At 43.6% G+C, this 26,083-nt stretch overlaps 3 protein-coding genes across 4 annotated transcripts in view; all 3 read left to right on the top strand.

The window, feature by feature from the left end:
- Positions 1–3,986, top strand: part of igf2r (insulin-like growth factor 2 receptor) — a 43,262-nt gene extending 39,276 nt beyond the window's left edge. Inside the window, exon 51 of the mRNA XM_068576633.1 lies at positions 41–3,986. Coding sequence (XP_068432734.1) covers positions 41–199 — 159 coding nt within the window. The 3' untranslated portion in view covers positions 200–3,986. The remainder of the gene's footprint in view (positions 1–40) is intronic.
- Positions 3,987–5,489: 1,503 nt separating this feature from the next.
- LOC137785440 (solute carrier family 22 member 2-like) lies at positions 5,490–25,337 on the top strand. 2 transcript variants are annotated; one of them, XM_068576677.1, is made up of 11 exons: positions 5,490–5,982; positions 6,441–6,544; positions 6,790–6,944; positions 7,062–7,230; positions 7,381–7,495; positions 8,094–8,194; positions 8,353–8,567; positions 8,642–8,750; positions 9,433–9,545; positions 9,658–9,757; positions 24,928–25,337. In XM_068576677.1, the coding sequence occupies exons 1-11, from the start codon at positions 5,587–5,589 to the stop codon at positions 25,019–25,021; spliced, it is 1,671 nt and encodes a 556-aa protein (XP_068432778.1). In that variant the 5' UTR covers positions 5,490–5,586; the 3' UTR covers positions 25,022–25,337. The 2 variants fall into 2 exon arrangements, with proteins under 2 accessions (XP_068432778.1, XP_068432777.1); XM_068576676.1 differs by lacking the exon at positions 24,928–25,337 and adding an exon at positions 9,961–10,456.
- On the top strand, positions 11,538–17,772 carry LOC137785604 (solute carrier family 22 member 2-like). Its single transcript, XM_068576985.1, has 12 exons — positions 11,538–11,885; positions 12,885–12,932; positions 14,016–14,119; positions 14,510–14,664; positions 14,891–15,059; positions 15,325–15,436; positions 15,544–15,644; positions 15,727–15,941; positions 16,016–16,124; positions 16,807–16,919; positions 17,032–17,131; positions 17,332–17,772. The coding sequence occupies exons 1-12, from the start codon at positions 11,538–11,540 to the stop codon at positions 17,423–17,425; spliced, it is 1,668 nt and encodes a 555-aa protein (XP_068433086.1). The 3' UTR covers positions 17,426–17,772.
- Positions 25,338–26,083: the final 746 nt, after the last annotated feature.

Here is a 26,083-nt window from a genome sequence, read left to right as displayed (position 1 = left end):
TTTTTTCCCCCCTGGCGCTCACAGATGTCCTTCGTTTCAGGAGGAGAGTGACGAGGACCTGGTGGGCCTCCTGGACGAGTCGGACAGGAAGAGGAAGAGCGGCAAACCTCGCTCCTCGGGCCTAACTAACGGTAACAACACGGCAGCCAACAGGAAACGGGATGAGGATGACAGTGACGAGGACCTCCTCAGGGTGTGATGTCACTTGCTCCGTCCCGCTCCCCCCCCACCACAACCAGTCTGGACTCTTCTTTCTCAGTGAATGTCTCCATAACAGCAACAACAGATACCAACAACATATTGAAAGCAGAAACCTTTCCTTCTCTTTTGGAATTATTTTTATTTTTGTCCTTTTACCTGGCCTCAGACTCGATCCAGTCCACCGTCTACAGACTGTCAGCACATGGTTTCTTATTTATTAATCGCTGATTATTTAAAGTGTTCTGCGGGCTGTTTGTTTTTTTTACCTGCACCCTAATAATAATTCTGAAATTAAATAATAAGGTGCTTCACTGTAGTCACTTCAATATTGCCACATTTATCTAATATAGACTCTAAAAACCAACGCCAGAGGCATAAAGGCATCTTCTTTAACATATTGGCTCTGCAATGTCAGATGAAAATTCAATATTTTCCTTTCTTGAGTTTTTTTTTAAATACAGTTGTGCCATTGCTTTAGCACTTTATTGCAGCATTGATTAAGTTTATTAAGAATAATATTTTGCAGTGAATGAAAAAGAAAAGCTTTCTCTACCTAATTTGGAGTTGATTTTTAATGTCCATGACTTTATTTGATAACTGTGGCCGAGATGTACAGTGAAGTAGCTCAATAGTGAAACAATTTAGCAGATTTTCTGAGGAAAAAACAACGGCTATCAAAGAAAAGAAGAAAATAATAAAGCGGGGGGAAACAGGTTTTGTTCCTGAATGTGGGCGCAGAAGGAGCCGGCTTGTGTTGTTTGTAAAGGGAATGAAGACAACTGTTTGTCTTTTCTTGCTGTTTACAGTTGCTATAATAGCAGACGTCTTCTCTTTCCTCTCGAAAAGGAGGCGCGACACCTTGCTGATGATGAACTCTTACTTTGCTTTTTCATCGAGGAATCACGTCCGGCGACAGATTGATTTTTGTTTTCTGTCTTGTTTTGATCAGAGACTTTGTACATAGAGGATAATGTTCTATAATATGGACGTTTTGTTTGTCTGTCTATTTGTTGTCTTCTCCGGTGAGTTGCTCACACACGTGTTTTTAGGATTATTTAAATGCTTGTCTGAGCTGATTATCTGTATGAATCTCTGTTCTGTTTGGAAAATGGAGATGGCCTTAAGTGTGAATGGACGGGCGACGAGGACGGAGGTTGAAAGTGAAGTTTGAGATTTTAGTTTAGGTTTGTGTTGCTTTTTGAAGCCCCTCCTCCTTCCCTCCCGCCAAAGCCATATTTCTACAGCCACTAATGTATGGAAGTTGGGAGTCTGTTTTCCCGCGCTTGCACGCTCTCGTACATTAAAGTTCTGTTATTCGGGTTTGTGATTGTGGATGTTGCTGCAGCAAAAATGAAGTTTTAACTCGGTAAAGCCACGTGTTTGTGCCGAATACAGCCCCTTTTTAGCCAAATGCATGTGAAGATGAGACAAAAGAAAGACGTGAAGCATTTAAGTATCGAATACGGGCAGTTTATTTCCATTTAACGTCGTTTCTGCTTAACATTCAAACTGGTGTTTTAACAAAGCATATCAGGAATGATGGCGATCACGGCCATCAGCCGAGGTATTTTGGTTAATATATCAGACTCTCTGCATAAGAGAGATATGAGTAATCTTACACATTAAACACAGTATTTGTATGCCGTCCCGTGTGCAGGTTCTTTGGGCCCAAAGTCGAAACAAATCAAACTCTAGTTCCTGCGACTAAACATGGATCACTTTGCCGTGATTCTTCTCCTGCGCTCTGCATATCAGTTAAGTGTTTTCTAAGGCTGCAACAAATAATTATTTTCATTATTGATTATAAATGTCAGAAAAGTGCCCTTCACAAGTCATCATGGCCTTCAAATGTCTTCAGTCTGAACATCTCAAACCCAAAGATGTAGAGAAAAGCAACCAGTCGTCACGCTGTGGAAGCTGATAACACAGAAGGTTTGACATATCAATGACATAACTTACATTTTTGTCAATCAACTAAGTGAATTATTGACAGCTTCAGCCGTGTTTTCACAGTTCAATCAGTTAAAGTTAAAGCTTGACCTGTGAAATAGTGAATAAACAAAAAAATCAATTCCTAACTCAAGGTCCTCTTGCTTCTTTTGTTGAGGCTTTTCTTTAGCTGCGACGCCCGCTTGACCGCTACGAGTGACTGAAAGAAGGTAGAAAGGAGGCCTTGAGTTCAGAGATTTCTTTGTTGCATCCAGCTCACACGTACCATTCACGATTTAATTATTGGTTTGAATTGATTGTCATAAATATGTTTCAGTTTCAGCTCCTCAAATATGATTGACTCTGTTTCATATCTTTGTAAAAGAAGCGTTTGGTCAAAACAACAAGTTTGAAAACATTTCTACCTTTCCTTCACTCAAACTTAGTTAATTGAGGATAATTCATGAATTTCTAATGAAAAGAATCATTCGTTGCAGGCCATCTGTCTTGATCAGTGTTTATGGATGGGGACATTTTGAGGTATCTCATTTACAGGCTTTTTTCTCCCACCTGGTCAAATTTAACTGAAAGAACAAACCGACTGTTCCACTCCTAACTTGAATGTACAACCCTGGGAGAGCGCCGCGTTATTTATTGACAGATTTTGTAATGATTTTCAATTACAAAGGGTGCTCTGACACAGACTACGACTATTTATTACCTTATGGACCGTACGAATGGGATGAAGTAAGTAAATTCGCTTTTGGTTTCTCTCAGTATTCAATCTACAGAAACTAAAGTTATCAACTCAAATCGTGTATCGATCAATAGAGGAAGGGTTCCCTTTCAGGGTATTTCTAAAGCTTTGTACACACAATTTGTTAAACACATTTTGTAGGATGAAAAACAATGACAAATCTTGAAATTAGAAACATCAGTCATTTGTGTGGATCAGATAGATGAGCGCCCTAATAATGGAGAACATTATGTTTCTGTCCGGCTTTGGTTCTCTTACTTCTTGTTTAGTCATTTACATTGTTTTTTGGAGAATCAGCATTTGATTAAGATGCTGTTCAGCGCCGTTTTATCCATCTTCTCGAGCATAAAAAACGATGTGACGTGACGGCACACAGGGCAGGTTTCCAAAGAACAATTACATGAACTGTCATGAATCCATATCCATGATTGATTGAAGGATGATTCAAAGTCCGACATGACTTTAATAGCACTCGAGCTCCTCGTCGACTTCTATTGAAATGTAATTTTCGACATTGGTACAGCACAGTAATCCTCAGTTGGTAACTTCCTGAACCTGTGGGCAGGAGGTTCGAGCTCCAGCTCCCTGTGTTTGGCACTTTGTAGTCCGCTGGTCTTCAGGAGACGTCCCAGCGCTCCTCAGAGGAGCAACATGGCTCTGTTTCATATGTGAAGTCTTTCTTTCCATCGTTGCATAAAGTCTGTTTCTGCTGTATTTAGCAACCAAAGCTGGTGTCTGCATGGTGCTGTCCTGAACCTTCTCGTCCCTGTGAAGATATGAATAGACATTCTTGTGCTTTTTCTTTTTGTCTCCACTCGAGCAGAGAACTGCTTCACGTTACGTGAAACGAGTTCAGCGTCTGCAGACGAGGTCGAGAGTGGAAATCAGAAGCAGACAAACGGGGGCGGACTTTAAAAAAAAAAGCACAAGGATTGTTCAGTGATGATTCGGTACTGTTGGAGATCACTATTACGTTTTAGTTGGTGTTGTCTGATAGTTTGTTTTTTTTCAGCTCTTTGCCTGTTTCTTATTTAAAACAACAACATTGATGTACAAAAACAAACAGATTGCATTATTTGAATAAATAAGATCCGCTGTTTATCACTGCTGTGGTTTGATCTCATACTCTGACTAAGAGTAGGACACAATCATTTGAGACTCGCCTTGTTCAGAAGGTATTAAAACTTTTACTTGTGGATTACTTGAGACTAACTTGGCCCTGTCTGAATGACTTGAGAATGGACTAGAACATCTGGGAGGACTCTAGATTTGACTTGCACTCATCCTGCTGGATTTAAGACTTGATTTGGAGTCGTCTCATAGGACTTTAGACTAGACTGTGACCTGTCCTGAAGGAACCCAGACTTGATCTGGAATCCACTCGATGAACTTGTCTTGGAGGACTTGAGCCTGCAGAAGGACTGCTCCTTGTGTCTGGACTTGGACTAGTTTGAGTGACTATTGACTTGACTTTTATCTTTTATTCCAAGGACCCCAGACCTGAATTGGACTTGTCCAAAAGAACCTAAGACTTGTTTTGAATAACTCTTGACTTGTCTTGGACTCTAGACTTGTCATGTGGGAGAACTTGAGCTTTTAGCTGCACTCATCCTGCTGGATTCTCAACTTTAAACTAGACTTTGACCTGGTTTGAAGGAATCCAGACTCGACCTGGACTCATTTTGATGTACTTGAGACTTCAACTTGTCTGAGGACTCGTGCCTCTTCTTGGAGGACTTGAGATTTGGTGATTTGGACTGGACCTGATGGCTTGAGACTTGACTTGTATCTGTTTCCAAGGACCTCAGACTTGAATGGGACTCGTCTCCAAGCACTTTAGACTTGAACTTGTTTCAAAGGACTCAAAACTTGACTCGGACATGTCCAGGAACATCTGGGAGGATTTGACACACACACTTATAGTCTTAAAGACTTGACTTCAACTAAAATAATAATAATGTATTAAATGTTTCTTTCAAAAGAATCTCAGAGCGCTATAGAGCCAATATGTAGTAAGACAAATAAAAACACAGTTAAAACAAACCATAATGCAAAAGTAATAGCTGACGATGATTTAACACAAAGTAAAATATGCCTTTCCTGAATAAAAAGCTTTTTGGCCCAGTCTTAAGCGTCCAGTGGCCGTGTTGCCCTCACGTGGTCGGGGAGACTGTTGCACAGGCATGGCGCTGCCGAGCAAAAAGCCTTTTTTTTTTTCTCCAAGCCTTAAGGTCAGCTCTGACCTTCACAGAAAATGCATCCTGCGAGCACCGACCCCTCAGATCCCACCCAACTCTGCATGGGGACTTGAACATGATCCTTTCACCGGCTCCCCAGCTGCAAAGACCAGAAGCCAGATGTGAAACAAACTCCCAGATCCAACATTTGCTGTATACGTTGACTGATTAATGACATAACTGTGTCTTGACAGGCTGCACACGCAGGTCCATGTTAATGAATCTGTGTGTCGGGCCGCTTACACACCTGGCCTGACGTGGTCTGACGTCTGAAAATACGTTCGTTTGTGGACCTTTGCTCCTTCTCCTTGTTTTAAGATCCAAAGGACCGACATGTGGTCACTCTGCAGCGGGAGGCTCAGCGTTCACTCCGTCAAGACTGTTGACGCTGACTGGCTGATTGTTATTAGTCAGAGTTGTTCCGTCAGTTCTTAGAGAAACCAAGAAAACACCTCTGCAGCCATGACCAACTTTGACGACATCTTGGAAGAAGCTGGGAAGTTCGGCCGCTGTCAGAAGCGTATCTTCGCCCTGCTGTGCATGGTGTCCATGCCCTGGGCCGGGGTGTACGTCGGCATCGTCTTCCAGGGTTTCACCCCGGATCACTGGTGCCGGGACCCTGCGGTGGTGGAGAGGAGGCAGGCGTGCGGCTGGAGCCTGGCGGAGAGTCGCGGGCTGACGGTGCCTCTGGTCAACAGCTCCGGGGTGCCGAGCAGCTGTGAGCAGTACGAGGTGGACTGGAACGCCACGGCGCTCACCTGCGATACACAGGAACTGGACCTCAGCAAAACTCCCACAAGTGCCTGCAAAAGTGGCTGGGAGTATGACTATAAGGGCAGGCAATCCTTTGTAACAGAGGTAAGTGAGCAAATAAACAATACTGGCTTTTTTTCTTGCCTTTAAGTACCAAAAAAAGAGAAATCTGTGCAGCTTTTGCAACTTCAGTCAATACAATAGGCCTATTTTCTTTAATTGCGAGAGTTAAATGAGTAGATTGATGCCACTCTCATGCGTATGCATTGAGTAACAGGCAAGAGCCAGGAGATGATTATTTCAGCTTTGCATGAATAGCGGATGAAGGGCCAAACGTCAAGCCTGCCTCAGTCTAGAGTGAAGAAAAACACCTCTGAGCCTCCATGTTTGATCTCATTTGTGCAATACAGAAACAGCAAATTTACAAAAAAAAAAAAAAAAAGCCCGAACATGCACGCAATTTCTAGCTTTCCCACTTTTACGTACGTTTCAGAGAGTTTCATTGAATATATGACGAGAGGAATGAATGTTAGGGTTGACCTGGTCTGTCTGTGTCGTCCCAGTTTGACCTGGTGTGCTCTGACGGATGGCTGGTGGACATGTACCAGGCCACTCTCAACGTGGGCTTCCTGATTGGGAGCATCGCAACTGGCTACCTGGCCGACAGGTAAGGCTGCGATTCGCTTGAATCCGGTTCGACGAAGATGTGACGGCCCAGTCGGTCAGATGCATTACGACACGCGTGCGTCCGTCCTCCGTCTCCCAGGGTTTTTAAATGGACGAAATGAGAAACCCCCCAGACAGAAGATGCTGCACTTCTTTTACCGTTGTGTTCGTGGTGCCACTGAGACATTGCTGCCACAAGATCTATATCCTTTTAAACCGATGCCCCGTTTGCGTCTCTGCCTTCAGGTTCGGCCGAAAAATTAGCTTCCTGATGTCCAACCTGCTGAACGGGATCGCAGGAATCCTGGTGGCCGTGGCTCCGAACTACGTGACTTTACTGGTGTTCAGAACGCTCTACGGGTTCGGAGTGAAAGGGGGATGGATGGTCGGCTACGTGCTGAGTAAGAGCAACATTTAACCTCACAGCTGCGGTTTGGGAGTCAACAGGGTTCAAGAAACTACAAGCACATCTGTGGCGTTACTCGGTATGTGAACGCGTTTCACCTCTTGTGTCTCAGTCACAGAGATCGTGGGAGTGGAGTACAGACGCACAGTGGGAGTCATTTACCAGATGTTCTTCAGTGTCGGCATCCTCCTCCTCCCTCTGCTGGCCTACTTCATCACCGACTGGCGCTGGCTGCAGGTCGTCATCACCGTCCCCTACATCCTCTTCCTGTCCTACTACTGGTGAGAGACACGAGCTCTGCTTTAATTGTGTGCCTTAAACAGGAAGTAGAGTCTTGGACCCTTTTTTTTTAGGTTTTGAAGATTTTGACAAGGAAAAACAAACAGCATCTTTTTTTAAAGGTCAAATGAAGAAAGTGTTTGTATTTGCAGGTTCGTCCCGGAATCTCCAAGATGGCTTCTCTCTCAAAACAAAAAGTCCAAAGCTATCGAGATCACTAAGACCATGGCCAAAGAGAACAAGATGAGCCTGTCCGAGAACATCGAGGTAGCTGCTGGTTTGAGACAAAACGCTTCATGGGACTGTGTTCACTTCACTGAAGCAGTTCCAGAAAGTTTAAATGCATCAATCTGTCCAGATGAAGTTTCGAATGAGAAACACTTTGTTTCTGCTGCTATAAGTGTATTCTACGCATTAGCACTGCTTCCTTTAATAGGTTTAGTCATATGACTCAATGGATGCAGGACAAGTTCGTTGTGTATCCAGTGTTTGTTTTGGGTTCTTGTTCAGTAGATGTTTTTGCATTCGCTGCCGCTGGTTGTAGTTTGCACCCTCACCTGTAGATGTCGCCAGAACCAACACACTTTGCCTGAAAATCTTTGGAATGCAATTTTACATTTTGCATTTATTGCATTGTAAATCTGTGAACTATTTGGAAAAATGAAAATCAATGACATATCTGAAAAAGATCTGTATCTGAATACTGTGAAACGCAAAAGCATTTTCGGTTCTACAGTCCTTCTGAGCAGAGTCGAAGCTATACGTATTGTGAAATATTTCAAATGTAATATTACAAAAAGAGGGACACAGTAGATCTTTCATTTTAGCAGCATGAATATTTCATCATTTAATATTGTTCCTGCAGAATCTGTCGGATGATAACTCTGAGTCCTGCGTTGCCTCCTTCATGGACCTGATCAGAACTCCAAATATGAGAAAACACACTTTAATTCTCAGCTTGAACTGGTGAGTATGTTTGAAAGTTCAATGGAGTTCACCGTTGTTTAAAGTTGTTTTTCTTCTTTTTTTCAAACACGGGTCTTTGTAATGCTTAAATTAAAAACCTCCATTAAACAGACTGCTCATCTAAAATAACATTGATCAGGAACTGATGTCTCCTCCAGGTTCACCAGTGCTGTGGTCTACCAGGGTTTGATCATGAGGCTGGGCATTCTGGGAGGAAACGTCTACATTGACTTCCTCATCTCCGGCCTGGTGGAGTTCCCTGCTGCCTTCCTCATCCTCTTCACCATCGAGCGCATCGGCAGGCGCATTCCCTTCGCCTCTGCCAACATCGTAGCAGGAGCCGCCTGCTTCGTCACCGCCCTCATCCCTGACAGTGAGACTCGGGGTGACAGGTGCAGATGGGGAATCAGACGTTCAGAGGATTTACATTCCTCTCTGTCCCTGCAGACATGTTCTGGTTCAAGACGGTGGTGGCCTGCATCGGTCGGCTGGGCATCACCATGGCCTTTGAGATGGTGGTGTTTGTTAACACCGAGCTCTACCCAACCTTTGTCAGGTAAAATGTACACAATGTACACAATGTACACGCTCTCGGACGTTTGCTCAGGAGGGGTGAACTTGCATTTTGCAGAATGTCATTTAGCACGTTCAATCTAGTGAGTTACTTTGGATTAAAAGGCCAAGTAAATATCCAACAAGGCCTAGTTTAGACTACCACAACCAGACCACTCTGCTCAATCCAGCAGCTGCATTCAGAAAATCACTTTTCAGGATTACAAATATGCTTCTTTTTGCCCTTTCAATATTAGTTGCTGGTAAATATCCTACTCTAAAAAAAGTGATTGCCAACAAGTGGCGACATGAAGTCATGTGACCGTGGTGTAGTTCATAGCCTAATGTTTGCATTCACACTTGAAAAAATCAGGAACTTTGTGTTTATTTGTGAAAATGATCTTGCTGGACAAAATGTATAATTATCATCATCGTTTGTTTGCTCACAAAGACACAGGACACCCCTGCTGCTCTCTATATGAAAGCTTTCATTTTTCCACCATCAACGTGTTTTGTGTTCTTGTGTGTAATGAGCTTTACGGCCTCATGGGGCTGCTTAGCAAGCGTCGTTTAGCTCGTTCAACAAAACACACAAAAAGTAAAAGGCATCTCTTCAGTGCTGGAAGAGTCACCTCACAGCAGTGATCAGGAAAGTAAATATGTGTTGTTTGTTCTTTTGCCCGTAGGAATCTCGGCGTGTCAGTCTGTTCCACTCTGTGTGACGTTGGCGGCATCGTAGCTCCCTTCTTGCTCTACAGACTCGCCGTCATCTGGCTGGAGCTGCCACTCATCATCTTTGGTGGGTTTGATATTCTTATAGAGCGAGAAAAGATATTATTAAACTTTCCGATACTGTCGGTGTCAGTGGCACACTCTATTGTTCGACCGACTGATATTGATGTGTTGTGCAGGGTGTCTGGCTTTCGTGGCCGGTGGTTTGGTGCTGCTGCTTCCCGAGACCAGAGGTGTGCCGCTGCCCGAGACCATCGATGACATCGAGTTCCCCGAACGGTGAGTATGCACTGCTGAAATAATGAGGCTGTTACAGACATTCAGACAGGCTTATTGTAATTTCCCACCGCCCAAGGTGACTTCATCTCCTGTTTTTTTGGACCAAAGAAATGAACGACAACAAAATAGTTTCAAGTCATTTCTGTAGATCAGTTAGTCGTTGCTGCTGCTCTGTACATCATGTATTCTGTATGTGTGCTCAGAGTGATGGAGAAGGCTGCACTGAAGAAGCAGCAGTTGGCCAGTTTGCTGCCCAACAACGACGTGTCAACCAACAAAGAACCAGCAACTGTTTAATCTGCTTCTGTGACCAAAGTATTTATTTATTCTGTGTTCAATTCCTATGAAAGTTTCCCAGTGGCACATGAAGCCCAAAAACTTGGGCTTCCAGAGTCGTACATTTCCTGGAACCATGTTCGCATAGAGCAAGCGCACTAGCGTTTCCTTTAACCCCGCCCCCAGCCCTCGGGCAAACCAGGAAATTGTAACATCCTGGTTTGTGTGCTACGTCAAAGTTGCTTTTAAGTGTGTGTGTGTGTGTGTGTGTGTGTGTGTGTGTGTGTGTGTGTGTCGCTCTATAGTGGCGAAGATGAAACAGTACGCTTTACTTTGTGTCGTGTGGTTAAATTTCATATGCCCAGGGATTGCAGATGGAAATGAGCTAATAGTTTAATCTTGCAGAAAGCAATCTCTTCTTGAGATTAATGTGTTTTGTACATGATCCCTGATGCAAATAAAGTAAATTAACTTAACTTGAGTTTACTCTGTTGTGAACATGCAGCTGAAAAAATCCTTTATTTCTGTCTATTGATCTGTCTGTCTGTCTCAAAGACACACACATAAGGTAAGACGTAGGTCACAGGTAGGTCGGTAGGCCTAAATAAAAAAATAATAAAGAAGCCTTTCAAGCCAAATTCTGGTCTGATTCTACACAGATTTATTGTAGTTCAGATCAAATCTTTACCTTTTGGATTTTCCCTTCGGATTATTTATTCAAGACTTTGTGTGTGTGTCAAAGAGGATACCTTTTAAGGATACAGTACAAGTAAGATAGTGTTTGTTGTAATATTTGTTTGAGTTCATGTCATATTATTACTGGACAATATTTGTTCATAGGCTCATGCCGAGGAAAGGAGTGAGAACTGCTGAGCGGACTCTTTCAGCGAGCTCACTCAGTAGCACTGAGCCGAGCAGCAGAGCGATGGCTCTGATTCACAATAGGCCCGGTCATCACCAATATTTGTCTCTCTTCCGAGAATGTTGCATGTAAGTTGTTTATAGGGCAAAAAGAAAGAAGCCAAGAGAGCTTGTGGATTGTAGCGAAACCGAACTTCTCATCACTCTAAGGGCCCCCGAAGAAAACCGTACCTCGGGTCCCATGGAGCCGAGCCCAGCTGGCAATGGCATACCTAATCGCTAATGCGGAAGGCAGTGTGCTGCACACACACATTGAGTATGTAGTAGGCGGTACGCTAGTATGTGACTTTGAACACCGCCTGTAACCTATAACACCGCCATTGTGCATACAGTGAAGTAACTCTGGTGGCACATCTGAAAAGTGTTTGCTTTGGCTTTTGCCCAGTTGAGGTTCCATCAATGGTTGCGCAAGTCCTCTGTTATTCTCAGGCATTTTTGGACTTCAGCTGCAGATTGAGTGGAGGAGGGGTGTAAAGTCTGTCAAACTGTACCAGACTTTTTTTGCCATTTCTCACTGTTCCAGTGTGTGCTAAACTGAAAAGACCTGGTATCTTTAGCTCCGAGACAGTGCGTTGCTGCAGCAATGACGACCTTTGATGACTTGCTGGAGGAGACCGGACCCTTTGGACGCTGTCAGCGGCGCGTCTTCGCCCTGCTGTGTCTGTTGTCGTTGCCTTTAGCGGGAGTCTACGTTGGCACCGTCTTCCAGGGTTTCACCCCGGATCACTGGTGCCGGGACCATGCGGTGGTGGAGAGGAGGCAGGCGTGCGGCTGGAGCCTGGCGGAGAGTCGCAGGCTGACGGTGCCTCTGGTCAACAGCTCCGGGGTGCCGAGCAGCTGTGAGCAGTACGAGGTGGACTGGAACGCCACGGCGCTCACCTGCGATACACAGGAACTGGACCTTAGTGAGGTCCCAGTTACTGCGTGCAAGGTGAGATCCCGGAGATGGATGTGAATCTGTTGGGTTATTTGGATCTGCAGCAGCAATAATAGACAGTTTTTATGCGTATTAGTGGATGGTTTGATGAGATGACATCAAAATTAGTAGCCTTTTTTCAATTATAATGGTGAGCATGATCATAGCTTACTGATTAACATTAGGAGATTGAAAACAACTTTTTCGATTGTTGGCTATATACAGAAACATAAAGTCAAGGGCTAAAGTGTAGTAAATTTGTCCTAGTCAATCTCTGTTTCTAAACCAGAAAAACATAATTGTCTGCTCAGGTGGACACACCTCTATATCTGTACATAACAAATATTTGTTTGTCGCTTTATTTTACTCCGAATGCTAAATACAGCTCCTTTTAATAATTTGATTTAAATTAATGTAATACTATTATGAACTCTTAAAATAAAATGTTAAATATATATATATTAAAATAGTATGCTACATGTACATTTGTAAAACAGGCAGAAATTGCCAAAATAGCCAATATTGGTTTCTGGTCATGGCCTAAGGGTTAATTTCACTCTAGTTATTTATTTATTTATTTTTAATCATCGAAGGAATTTCAACAATCAGCAGTAGACGGTGGAGTTTGTAATCATTGGACAGAACCAGTTTCCAGTGTCTGTGCGTCTAAGCTAAGCTAAGGCCTCAGCTTCATATTTACCGTACAGTGAAGAGGTTTGGGGTTTTGTTTCTTTAAAAAGTATTTCTACTCCTTGTTTTAGTTTCTGTTCAGATGTATGTATTGCTTTAATGTGTAAAAGTGTTGCTTTAATGTGTAAAAGTGTTGCTTTAATGTGTAAAAGTGTTGCTTTAATGTGTAAAAGTCAGTACTTTGCTGCCCTCCCAAGGTCAGCAAATCTCTTCTTGAGATTAGCAGCACAAGGGAGTTGAGTTTAGTTTTTGCAACAAAGCAGCACTAGGTTTGATTAATTTGCCATCTGTGGTAAATGCAATGTATTGTTTTTATGTTTTAAGAATGGCTGGGAGTATCAGTACGAAGGCAGGAAGTCCTTTGTCACAGAGGTGAGATGAGAGATTGAATCCATTTGTGTTGATTACAATCACCAAAGAAAGGCATGAAACGACACCATGAATAACAAAATTGCGCACAAAATGCAAATCAAATCACAGTTTAGGAATCCTGTGAATTGCAAAGTAAATCCTTAAATATTAATTGTACAGACACAAAGACATCTTGTACAAATACTGCAAAATGCGGGTTGTAAGGCGCACCCTTTTATAAGCCGCATTTACTAAATTTAAAATGTATAAAGCGCTATTGCCGCTGCTACCGCTGCGGCTACGGCCCGCGTCCCGCTGTCCAAGTGGAGCGTCGAGCTGCGGCTGGTCCCGCTACCGGTGGTTGTCGGGGAGCTAGCTGCTAACACTTTTTTTGTGCTGAATATTCAGTGTTGCTTACATGAGCTCAAACAGTTTTTTGAGTTCTCAAGTTAGCAGCCAAACTCGCTGCTGTCCTCCCCACCCGGCGGCGGCGCTCACCCCGCCATCCAACTTGGTTGTCCGCCTGCAACCACCAACGATGCCACCACGCTCACCCAAGCTAGCAGCGAGCTAGCAGCGAGCTAGCAGCGAGCTAGCAGCGAGCTAGCAGCGAGCTAGCAGCGAGCACTCTCCCATCATCTTGCTAGCTTGCACTGCTGGAGCGCGCTGTGGAGGTGGTGGGAGAGGCTAGGTTACGCTGCTCGAAAGCGTTGCTAGAAAGCGCTGCTAGAAAGCGCTGCTGGCGCTGCGGAGACGGTGAGAGAGGCAGGGGTTCCTTCGCCCTCAGACCTGTTTTCCATCGCACCTTCTCGGGTGAGCGTGGTGCTGCCGAAGAGCCTAATGGGTTGACGAGACAGAAAAGGAGTTTTGCTGCTGCTAAGAGGACCCTGTTTTACAGTGAGAACACCCGTGAAGGGTATTAGGGAATATTTCACGTGAATTGTGTATGTCTCTGGAACTGTTTTTGAATTTAGAAAGGGAAAAATCCACAAATCAGCCGCACTAATATTCAAGCCGGCGGATCAAAGTTTTAAATTTTTTATTAAATTCTGGCTTATAATGCGAATTTTACAGTACTTGTAACCATCTTCTCTTTGGTCCCAGTTTAACCTGGTCTGTTCAGATGGATGGTTTGTGGACATGAACCAGTCCGCTCTCAATTTGGGTTTCCTTTTTGGCAGCTTCGCTTTTGGTTTCGTTGCTGACAGGTAAGGCATTGAATTATGTTCATATCCACCTATATCGTCTTTCAAATTGGCCAGAATTACAAGTTAATCAGTAGTTAACTGTCGCTGTATTTTGCAGAGTTGACAGTCAGGTTGGACAAGATTCATACCTACAGACTTGTTAGAGTTGGTGCTTTCGGTATTTTTTTAAAGCTGTAATTGTCTCATAAGTAGGGCTAACTTACTGTAAATGAGATGATTGACTTCGTCTAACACATGCTACCATTATTTTAAACACCACTTTTCCCATAAATATCTTTGCTTCCTGTCAATCCTCTTTGGCATTAGCAGAGACTCCACTCATGTGCTCAGTCTGTGTCAAATGTCTCTAGTTTTTTAAAGGACTCATTGCCTTGTCTTTTCTCTCTGCAGGTTTGGCAGGAAGATCAGTTTCCTGATCTCAAACATTCTGAATGCGATCGCAGGGATTGTTCTGGCTTTCGCTCCAAACTACGTCTCCATCCTGGTACTGAGGGCCATCTTTGGCTTCGGAACCAAAGGAGGCTGGATGACTTCATATGTGCTGCGTAATTATGACTTTCCGTGTCAAGTCATATCTGCTACAGTGGTTGCCTAAACATAGCCATACTATAACCAGGCTTAAGTCTGTTCATGTGTGACATATAAAAGAGAAATTTATAATGTGAGGTTATTTTTTGACTTTTGCAGGTTAGAAAATCCCTAATTTCTCTATGCAGGTTTTGTTTCAGTGATATGAGTTCAGCTTTAACATGGTTCCTTTCTTTTTGTCAGTCACAGAGATAGTTGGAGTGGAGTACAGACGGACGGTGGGCATTTTGTACCAGATGTTCTTCAGTGTCGGGGTCCTCCTCCTCCCTCTGATGGCCTACTTCATCCCCAACTGGCGCTGGCAGCAGCTCATCATCAGCGTCCCCTACATCCTCTTCCTGTCTTACTACTGGTGAGAAAGCTCACTTTCCTTCCAGAATCAAATCATCCTGCCAACAGATTTGGTTGCAGTCATAGTCATGTCCCTCACATACTTTAATGCCTATATATATGTATATCAAATTAAAGTCATAAAGTAAGTGCAAATGCTTTAGTTTTTGTATTTACAATCAAATAAATTTTGTGTCTGCCAGCCACAGTGTCCCCGGTGTCAAACACTTTAGACTGAGAACGGTTTGTTGGTGATTTTTGTATCCGTCAAATGTTTTGTGTCTCAGGTTCATCCCAGAGTCTCCGAGGTGGCTCATCTCTCAGAACAAGTCTTCAAAAGCTCTGGAGATCACTGAAGCTATAGCGAACGAGAACAAGAGGAAAATCAAGACCCCTGTGGTAAATTGATACCTCTCGATTCCCCAGAAAGGAAATAATGAATACTCGTACAAATCTTAGTATGTACTAACTTGATGTCATAACTACATCACGATCACTTGTTTCAGACGCTGACTGACGTGGAGGGGGACTCCTCCTCTGCCTCTCTGCTGGACCTGGTCAGAACTCCAAACATGAGAAAACATACTTTCATCCTCATGTTCAACTGGTGAGACTTATCCGAAATCACAAATGTGTTTAGCCTAAAATGTGTAACAGACTTTGAATCTTCTGGCCTGTATCTCTTACAGGTTCACCACCGCTGTGGTTTATCAAGGGCTCATCATGCGGGTGGGGATCGCGGGAGGAAACGTCTACATTGACTTCCTCATCTCCGGCCTGGTGGAGTTCCCTGCTGCCTTCCTCATCCTCTTCACCATCGAGCGCATCGGCAGGCGCATTCCCTTCGCCTCTGCCAACATCGTAGCAGGAGCCGCCTGCTTCGTCACCGCCCTCATCCCTGACAGTGAGACTCGGGGTGACAGGTGCAGATGGGGAATCAGACGTTCAGAGGATTTACATTCCTCTCTGTCCCTGCAGACATGTTCTGGTTCAAGACGGTGGTGGCCTGCATCGGTCGGCTGGGCATCACCATGGCCTTTGAGATGGTGGTGTTTGTTAACACCGAGCTCTACCCAACCTTTGTCAGGTAAATTGTACACAATGTACACAATGTACACGCTCTCGGACGTTTGCTCAGGAGGGGTGAACTTGCAATTTGCAGAATGTCATTTAGCACGTTCAATCTAGTGAGTTACTTTGGATTAAAATGCCAAGTAAATATCCAACAAGGCCTAGTTTAGACTACCACAACCAGACCACTCTGCTCAATCCAGCAGCTGCATAAAGAAAATCACTTTTCAGGATTACAAATATGCTTCTTTTTGCCCTTTCAATATTAGTTGCTGGTAACTATCCTACTCTAAAAAAGTGATTGCCAACAAGTGGCGACATGAAGTCCTGTGACCGTGGTGTAGTTCATAGCCTAATGTTTGCATTCACACTTGAAAAATTCAGGAACTTTGTGTTTATTTGTGAAAATGATCTTGCTGGACAAAATGTGTAATTATCATCATCGTTTGTTTGCTCACAAAGATACAGGACACCCCTGCTGCTCTCTATATGAAAGCTTTCATTTTTCCACCATCAACGTGTTTTGTGTTCTTGTGTGTAATGAGCTTTTACGGCCTCATGGGGCTGCTTAGCAAGCGTCGTTTAGCTCGTTCAACAAAACACACAAAAAGTAAAAGGCATCTCTTCAGTGCTGGAAGAGTCACCTCACAGCAGTGATCAGGGAAGTAAATATGTGTTGTTTGTTCTTTTGCCCGTAGGAATCTCGGCGTGTCAGTCTGTTCCACTCTGTGTGACGTTGGCGGCATCGTAGCTCCCTTCTTGCTCTACAGACTCGCCGTCATCTGGCTGGAGCTGCCACTCATCATCTTTGGTGGGTTTGATATTCTTATAGAGCGAGAAAAGATATTATTAAACTTTCCGATACTGTCGGTGTCAGTGGCACACTCTATTGTTCGACCGACTGATATTGATGTGTTGTGCAGGGTGTCTGGCTTTCGTGGCCGGTGGTTTGGTGCTGCTGCTTCCCGAGACCAGAGGTGTGCCGCTGCCCGAGACCATCGATGACATCGAGTTCCCAGAACGGTGAGTATGCACTGCTGAAATAATGAGGCTGTTACAGACGTTCAGACAGGCTTATTGTAATTTCCCACCGCCCAAGGTGACTTCATCTCCTGCTTTTTTGGACCAAGGAAATGAACGACAACAAAATAGTTTCAAGTCATTTCTGTAGATGAGTTAGTCGTTGCTGCTCTGTACATCATGTATTCTGTATGTGTGCTCAGAGTGATGGAGAAGGCTGCACTGAAGAAGCAGCAGTTGGCCAGTTTGCTGCCCAACAACGACGTGTCAACCAACAAAGAACCAGCAACTGTTTAATCTGCTTCTGTGACCAAAGTATTTATTTATTCTGTGTTCAATTCCTATGAAAGTTTCCCAGTGGCACATGAAGCCCAAAAACTTGGGCTTCCAGAGTCGTACATTTCCTGGAACCATGTTCGCATAGAGCAAGCGCACTAGCGTTTCCTTTAACCCCGCCCCCAGCCCTCGGGCAAACCAGGAAATTGTAACATCCTGGTTTGTGTGCTACGTCGAAGTTGCTTTTAAGTGTGTGTGTGTGTGTGTGTGTGTGTGTGTGTGTGTGTGTGTGTGTGTGTGTGTGTGTGTGTGTGTGTGTGTGTGTGTGTGTGTGTGTGTGTGTGTGTGTGTGTGTGTGTGTCACTCTATAGTGGCGAAGATGAAACAGTACGCTTTACTTTGTGTTGTGTGGTTAAATTTCATATGCCCAGGGATTGCAGATGGAAATGAGCTAATAGTTTAATCTTGCAGAAAGCAATCTCTTCTTGAGATTAATGTGTTTTGTACATGATCCCTGATGCAAATAAAGTAAATTAACTTAACTTGAGTTTACTCTGTTGTGAACATGCAGCTGAAAAAATCCTTTATTTCCGTCTATTGATCTGTCTGTCTGTCTCAAAGACACACACATAAGGTAAGATGTAGGTCACAGGTAGGTCGGTAGGCCTAAATAAAAAAATAATAAAGAAGCCTTTCAAGCCAAATTCTGGTCTGATTCTACACAGATTTATTGTAGTTCAGATCAAATCTTTACCTTTTGGATTTTCCCTTCGGATTATTTATTCAAGACTTTGTGTGTGTGTCAAAGAGGATACCTTTTAAGGATACAGTACAAGTAAGATAGTGTTTGTTGTAATATTTGTTTGAGTTCATGTCATATTATTACTGGACAATATTTGTTCATAGGCTCATGCCGAGGAAAGGAGTGAGAACTGCTGAGCGGACTCTTTCAGCGAGCTCACTCAGTAGCACTGAGCCGAGCAGCAGAGCGATGGCTCTGATTCACAATAGGCCCGGTCATCACCAATATTTGTCTCTCTTCCGAGAATGTTGCATGTAAGTTGTTTATAGGGCAAAAAGAAAGAAGCCAAGAGAGCTTGTGGATTGTAGCGAAACCGAACTTCTCATCACTCTAGGGGCCCCCGAAGAAAACCGTACCTCGGGTCCCATGGAGCCGAGCCCAGCTGGCAATGGCATACCTAATCGCTAATGCGGAAGGCAGTGTGCTGCACACACAGATTGAGTATGTAGTAGGCGGTACGCTAGTATGTGACTTTGAACACCGCCTGTAACCTATAACACCGCCATTGTGCATACAGTGAAGTAACTCTGGTGGCACATCTGAAAAGTGTTTGCTTTGGCTTTTGCCCAGTTGAGGTTCCATCAATGGTTGCGCAAGTCCTCTGTTATTCTCAGGCATTTTTGGACTTCAGCTGCAGATTGAGTGGAGGAGGGGTGTAAAGTCTGTCAAACTGTACTAGACTTTTTTTGCCATTTCTCACTGTTCCAGTGTGTGCTAAACTGAAAAGACCTGGTATCTTTAGCTCCGAGACAGTGCGTTGCTGCAGCAATGACGACCTTTGATGACTTGCTGGAGGAGACCGGACCCTTTGGACGCTGTCAGCGGCGCGTCTTCGCCCTGCTGTGTCTGTTGTCGTTGCCTTTAGCGGGAGTCTACGTTGGCACCGTCTTCCAGGGTTTCACCCCGGATCACTGGTGCCGGGACCCTGCGGTGGTGGAGAGGAGGCAGGCGTGCGGCTGGAGCCTGGCGGAGAGTCGCAGGCTGACGGTGCCTCTGGTCAACAGCTCCGGGGTGCCGAGCAGCTGTGAGCAGTACGAGGTGGACTGGAACGCCACGGCGCTCACCTGCGATACACAGGAACTGGACCTTAGTGAGGTCCCAGTTACTGCGTGCAAGGTGAGATCCCGGAGATGGATGTGAATCTGTTGGGTTATTTGGATCTGCAGCAGCAATAATAGACAGTTTTTATGCGTATTAGTGGATGGTTTGATGAGATGACATCACAATTAGTAGCCTTTTTTCAATTATAATGGTGAGCATGATCATAGCTTACTGATTAACATTAGGAGATTGAAAACAACTTTTTCGATTGTTGGCTATATACAGAAACATAAAGTCATGGGCTAAAGTGTAGTAAATTTGTCGTAGTCAATCTCTGTTTCTAAACCAGAAAAACACAATTGTCTGCTCAGGTGGACACACCTCTATATCTGTACATAACAAATACTTGTTTGTCGCTTTGTTTTACTCCGAATGCTAAATACAGCTCCTTTTAATAATTTGATTTAAATTAATGTAATAGTATTATGAACTCTTAAAATAAAATGTTAAATATATATATTAAAATAGTATGCTACATGTACATTTGTAAAACAGGCAGAAATTGCCAAAATAGCCAATATTGGTTTCTGGTCATGGCCTAAGGGTTAATTTCACTCTAGTTATTTATTTATTTATTTTTAATCATCGAAGGAATTTCAACAATCAGCAGTAGATGGTGGAGTTTGTAATCATTGGACAGAACCAGTTTCCTGTGTGTCTAAGCTAAGCTAAGCTAAGCTAAGGCCTCAGCTTCATATTTACCGTACAGTGAAGAGGTTTGGGTTTTGTTTCTTTAAAAAGTATTTCTACTCCTTGTTTTAGTTTCTGTTCAAATGTATGTATCGCTTTAATGTGTAAAAGTGTTGCTTTAATGTGTAAAAGTCAGTACTTTGCTGCCCTCCCAAGGTCAGCAAATCTCTTCTTGAGATTAGCAGCACAAGGGAGTTGAGTTAAGTTTTTGCAACAAAGCAGCACTAGGTTTGATTAATTTGCCATCTGTGGTAAATGCAATGTATTGTTTTTATGTTTTAAGAATGGCTGGGAGTATCAGTACGAAGGCAGGAAGTCCTTTGTCACAGAGGTGAGATGAGAAATTGAATCCATTTGTGTTGATTACAATCACCAAAGAAAGGCATGAAACAACACCATGAATAACAAAATTGCGCACAAAATGCAAATCAAATCACAGTTTAGGAATCCTGTGAATTGCAAAGTAAATCCTTAAATATTAATTGTACAGACACAAAGACATCTTGTACAAATACTGCAAAATGCGGGTTATAAGGCGCACCCTTTTATAAGCCGCATTTACTAAATTTAAAATGTATAAAGCACTATTGCCGCTGCTACCGCTGCGGCTACGGCCCGCGTCCCGCTGTCCAAGTGGAGCGTCGAGCCGGGGCTGGTCCCGCTACCGGTGGTTGTCGGGGAGCTAGCTGCTAACACTTTTTTTGTGCTGAATATTCAGTGTTGCTTACATGAGCTCAAACAGTTTTTTGAGTTCTCAAGTTAGCAGCCAAACTCGCTGCTGTCCTCCCCACCCGGCGGCGGCGCTCACCCCGCCATCCAACTTGGTTGTCCGCCTGCAACCACCAACGATGCCACCACGCTCACCCAAGCTAGCAGCGAGCTAGCAGCGAGCTAGCAGCGAGCTAGCAGCGAGCTAGCAGCGAGCTAGCAGCGAGCACTCTCCCATCATCTTGCTAGCTTGCACTGCTGGAGCGCGCTGTGGAGGTGGTGGGAGAGGCTAGGTCACGCTGCTCGAAAGCGTTGCTCGAAAGCGCTGCTGGCGCTGCGGAGACGGTGAGAGAGGCAGGGGTTCCTTCGCCCTCAGACCTGTTTTCCATCGCACCTTCTCGGGTGAGCGTGGTGCTGCCGAAGAGCCTAATGGGTTGACGAGACAGCAAAGGAGTTTTGCTGCTGCTAAGAGGACCCTGTTTTACAGTGAGAACACCCGTGAAGGGTATTAGGGAATATTTCACGTGAATTTTGTATGTCTCTGGAATTGTTTTTGAATTTAGAAAGGGAAAAATCCACAAATCAGCCGCACTAATATTCAAGCCGGCGGATCAAAGTTTTAAATTTTTTATTAAATTCTGGCTTATAATGCGAATTTTACAGTACTTGTAACCATCTTCTCTTTGGTCCCAGTTTAACCTGGTCTGTTCAGATGGATGGTTTGTGGACATGAACCAGTCCGCTCTCAATTTGGGTTTCCTTTTTGGCAGCTTCGCTTTTGGCTTCGTAGCTGACAGGTAAGGCATTAAATTATGTTCATATCCACCAATATCGTCTTTCAAATTGGCCAGAATTACAAGTTAATCAGTAGTTAACTGTCGCTGTATTTTGCAGAGTTGACAGTCAGGTTGGACAAGATTCATACCTACAGACTTGTTAGAGTTGGTGCTTTCGGTATTTTTTTAAAGCTGTAATTGTCTCATAAGTAGGGCTAACTTACTGTAAATGAGATGATTGACTTCGTCTAACACATGCTACCATTATGTTAAACACCACTTTTCCCATAAATATCTTTGCTTCCTGTCAATCCTCTTTGGCATTAGCAGAGACTCCACTCATGTGCTCAGTCTGTGTCAAACGTCTCGTATTCTTTTAAAGGACTCATTGCCTTGTCTTTTCTCTCTGCAGGTTTGGCAGGAAGATCAGTTTCCTGATCTCAAACATAGTGACTGTGATCGCAGGGATTGTTCTGGCTTTCGCTCCAAACTACGTCTCCATCCTGGTACTGAGGGCCATCTTTGGCTTCGGAACCAAAGGAGGCTGGATGACTTCATATGTGCTGCGTAATTATGACTTTCCGTGTCAAGTCATATCTGCTACAGTGGTTCCCTAAACATAGCCATACTATAACCAGGCTCAAGTCTGTTCATGTGTGACATATTAAAGAGAAATTTATAATGTGAGGTTATTTTTTGACTTTTGCAGGTTAGAAAATCCCTAATTTCTCTATGCAGGTTTTGTTTCAGTGATATGAGTTCAGCTTTAACATGGTTCCTTTCTTTTTGTCAGTCACAGAGATAGTTGGAGTGGAGTACAGACGGACGGTGGGCATTTTGTACCAGATGTTCTTCAGTGTCGGGGTCCTCCTCCTCCCTCTGATGGCCTACTTCATCCCCAACTGGCGCTGGCAGCAGCTCATCATCAGCGTCCCCTACATCCTCTTCCTGTCTTACTACTGGTGAGAAAGCTCACTTTCCTTCCAGAATCAAATCATCCTGCCAACAGATTTTGTTGCAGTCATAGTCATGTCCCTTACATACTTTAATGCCTATATATATGTATATCAAATTAAAGTCATAAAGTAAGTGCAAATGCTTTAGTTTTTGTATTTACAATCAAATAAATTTTGTGTCTGCCAGCCACAGTGTCCCCGGTGTCAAACACTTTAGACTGAGAACGGTTTGTTGGTGATTTTTGTATCCGTCAAATGTTTTGTGTCTCAGGTTCATCCCAGAGTCTCCGAGGTGGCTCATCTCTCAGAACAAGTCTTCAAAAGCTCTGGAGATCACTGAAGCTATAGCGAAGGAGAACAAGAGGAAAATCAAGACCCCTGTGGTAAATTGATACCTCTCGATTCCCCAGAAAGGAAATAATGAATACTCGTACAAATCTTAGTATGTACTAACTTGATGTCATAACTACATCACGATCACTTGTTTCAGACGCTGACTGACGTGGAGGGGGACTCCTCCTCTGCCTCTCTGCTGGACCTGGTCAGAACTCCAAACATGAGAAAACATACTTTCATCCTCATGTTCAACTGGTGAGACTTATCCGAAATCACAAATGTGTTTAGCCTAAAATGTGTAACAGACTTTGAATCTTCTGGCCTGTATCTCTTACAGGTTCACCACCGCTGTGGTTTATCAAGGGCTCATCATGCGGGTGGGGATCGCGGGAGGAAACGTCTACATTGACTTCCTCATCTCCGGCCTGGTGGAGTTCCCTGCTGCCTTCCTCATCCTCTTCACCATCGAGCGCATCGGCAGGCGCATTCCCTTCGCCTCTGCCAACATCGTAGCAGGAGCCGCCTGCTTCGTCACCGCCCTCATCCCTGACAGTGAGACTCGGGGTGACAGGTGCAGTTGGGGAACGAGACGTTCAGAGGATTTACATTCCTCTCTGTCCCTGCAGACATGTTCTGGTTCAAGACGGTGGTGGCCTGCATCGGTCGGCTGGGCATCACCATGGCCTTTGAGATGGTGGTGTTTGTTAACACCGAGCTCTACCCAACCTTTGTCAGGTAAAATGTACACAATGTACACAATGTACACGCTCTCGGACGTTTGCTCAGGAGGGGTGAACTTGCAATTTGCAGAATGTCATTTAGCACGTTCAATCTAGTGAGTTACTTTGGATTAAAATGCCAAGTAAATATCTAACAAGGCCTAGTTTAGACTACCACAACCAGACCACTCTGCTCAATCCAGCAGCTGCTTTCAGGAAATCACTTTTCAGGATTACAAATATGCTTCCTTTTGCCCTTTCAATATCAGTTTTCTCTGTTTAGCAATGGTGGCTTGTACTGCCAACAGCAAACAGTGTTTAGCTTTAGCTGGTAAATATCCTACTCTAAAAAAAGTGATTGCCAACAAGTGGCGACATGGAGTCATGTGACCGTGGTGTAGTTCATAGCCTAATGTTTGCATTCACACTTAAAAAAATCAGGAACTTTGTGTTTTTTTGTGAAAATGATCTTGCTGGACAAAATGTGTAATTATCATCATCGTTTGTTTGCTCACAAAGACACAGGACACCCCTGCTGCTCTCCATTTTTCCACCATCAACATGTGTTGCGTTCTTGTGTGTAATGAGCTTTACGGCCTCATGGGGCTGCTTAGCAAGCGTCGTTTAGCTCGTTCAACAAAACACCCAAAAAGTAAAAGGCATCTCTTCAGTGCTGGAAGAGTCACCTCACAGCAGTGATCAGGGAAGTAAATATGTGTTGTTTGTTCTTTTGCCCGTAGGAATCTCGGCGTGTCAGTCTGTTCCACTCTGTGTGACGTTGGCGGCATCGTAGCTCCCTTCTTGCTCTACAGACTCGCCGTCATCTGGCTGGAGCTGCCACTCATCATCTTTGGTGGGTTTGATATTATTATAGAGCGAGAAAAGATATTTTTCCAAAGACAGCTACAATGGATGAAAATGATGGTATTTTAACGCAATGCATTTAGGTATCTCATCACTTTTAATAAACTTTCTGATACTGTCGGTGTCAGTCGGTCAAACAATAGAATGTGCCACTGATATTGATGTGTTGTGCAGGGTGTCTGGCTTTCGTGGCCGGTGGTTTGGTGCTGCTGCTTCCCGAGACCAGAGGTGTGCCGCTGCCCGAGACCATCGATGACATCGAGTTCCCCGAATGGTGAGTATGCACTGCTGAAATAATGAGGCTGTTACAGACATTCTGCAGTGTCTCTCATATTATGTCGAAGATACTTTCATGTTCTTCTCGATGATGTGTACATAAGATCAGGGCTGCAACTTTCATCATCTTCCCTTGTAAGTGATAAAATGGTGAGAAAGGCTTATTGTAAGGTGACTTCATCTCCTGTTTTTTTGGACTAAAAAAATGAACGACAACAAAATAGTTTCAAGTCATTTCTGTAGATCAGTTAGTCGTTGCTGCTCTGTACATCATGTATTCTGTATGTGTGTTCAGATTGATGGAGAATGCTGCACTGAAGAAGCAGCAGTTGGCCAACTTGCTGCCCAACAACGACGTGTCAACCAACAAGGAACCAGCAACTGTTTAATCTGCTTTTGTGACCAAAGTATTCATTTATTCTTTGTTCAATTCATATGAAAGTTTCCCAGTGGCACATGAAGCCAAAAGACTTTGACTTCCAGAGTCGTACATTTCCTGAAACCATGTTCGCATAGAGCAGGGATTCTTAACCTTTTTGACCTCGAGGACCAACTTTTCAAGGACAAAGTGGCCCAGGGCACATTCAAATATTGACACCGTATCGGTTTATTAAGCTACTGTGATTTTTCTACAAAAACAAGGGGACAAAAAAAAAGAAATTTGCTAAAGTAGTTTTTTTGATGATTTATTGTATTATTGAACAACTGTAGTGTTTTTAGTCAATCTAAATTGTTAATAAACCTCAAATCTGAATATTTAAGATAGTAAAAGTGAGTTTTTTACTTTCTTAGGAGTATATCTGTGTGCACAATGATTGGGAGATTGTTAGTGTGCAGAAGATTTCAGCCTTCTTTACTGTGGTCATGTCTCTGAGCACTGAACCCCTCGTGCTTCTGGGCTCTCCAGGTAGGATGCAGTAAAGAATACGATCACTGGTTCTGTGATTACACCCCAATATTTTAACAATTTCAAGAGTGCTGCATTTCTCTGAAAGACTACATTTTTTTTAAATTTTTAGTCAGTTAAATCTCTTTTTTTGGCCCATTTTGCCTCAGGAAAAGTAGTTGCCTTATAATAATGCACAGTTTAATAAAGGGTTTTTATCTGCTAAAGCCACAATGAGGGGCAATACACAAATACACATCACCTGATATGTTAAAATTCACTAGGCATTCATGTTTGTATAGCTAATGGTGCGTTCACAGCGAACGCCTCAAAAAAAAAAATTCTCCATGTGCGTTGACATTTTTTTCCGACACACGTCAAGAAAAAGTGTGTTCACACCAAAAGCAGCAAGGCTAATCGCAGCACCACAAAGGGGGCGTGGCTTATCTCCGCCGTTTCTCTCTTTGAAAAGAGCGATATTTTCCGTTATAGACTATAGATGACTACAGATCTGCTTTGTACTTGTTGTGGAAGTCACAAAAACGTCGTAACATCAAACTCCACC

Source organism: Clinocottus analis, unplaced genomic scaffold (genome assembly GCF_023055335.1).
Source record: "Clinocottus analis isolate CAN_PGR_092001 unplaced genomic scaffold, fCliAna1.0.p SCAF_15, whole genome shotgun sequence".
In the NCBI taxonomy this organism is placed as follows: Eukaryota; Metazoa; Chordata; class Actinopteri; order Perciformes; family Cottidae; genus Clinocottus; species Clinocottus analis.
This window is presented reverse-complemented; position numbering and strand designations above follow the sequence as displayed.

Coding starts and splice junctions, on each gene's coding strand:
- LOC137785440 (XM_068576677.1), top strand. CDS start 5,587: ATGACCAACTTTGACGACATCTTGGAAGAAGCTGGGAAGTTCGGCCGC. Junction 7,231..7,380: donor CTCTTCCTGTCCTACTACTG/GTGAGAGACACG, acceptor TTGTATTTGCAG/GTTCGTCCCGGAATCTCCAA. Junction 8,751..9,432: donor CTCTACCCAACCTTTGTCAG/GTAAAATGTACA, acceptor TTTTGCCCGTAG/GAATCTCGGCGTGTCAGTCT.
- LOC137785604 (XM_068576985.1), top strand. CDS start 11,538: ATGACGACCTTTGATGACTTGCTGGAGGAGACCGGACCCTTTGGACGC. Junction 16,125..16,806: donor CTCTACCCAACCTTTGTCAG/GTAAATTGTACA, acceptor TTTTGCCCGTAG/GAATCTCGGCGTGTCAGTCT. Junction 17,132..17,331: donor GACATCGAGTTCCCAGAACG/GTGAGTATGCAC, acceptor ATGTGTGCTCAG/AGTGATGGAGAAGGCTGCAC.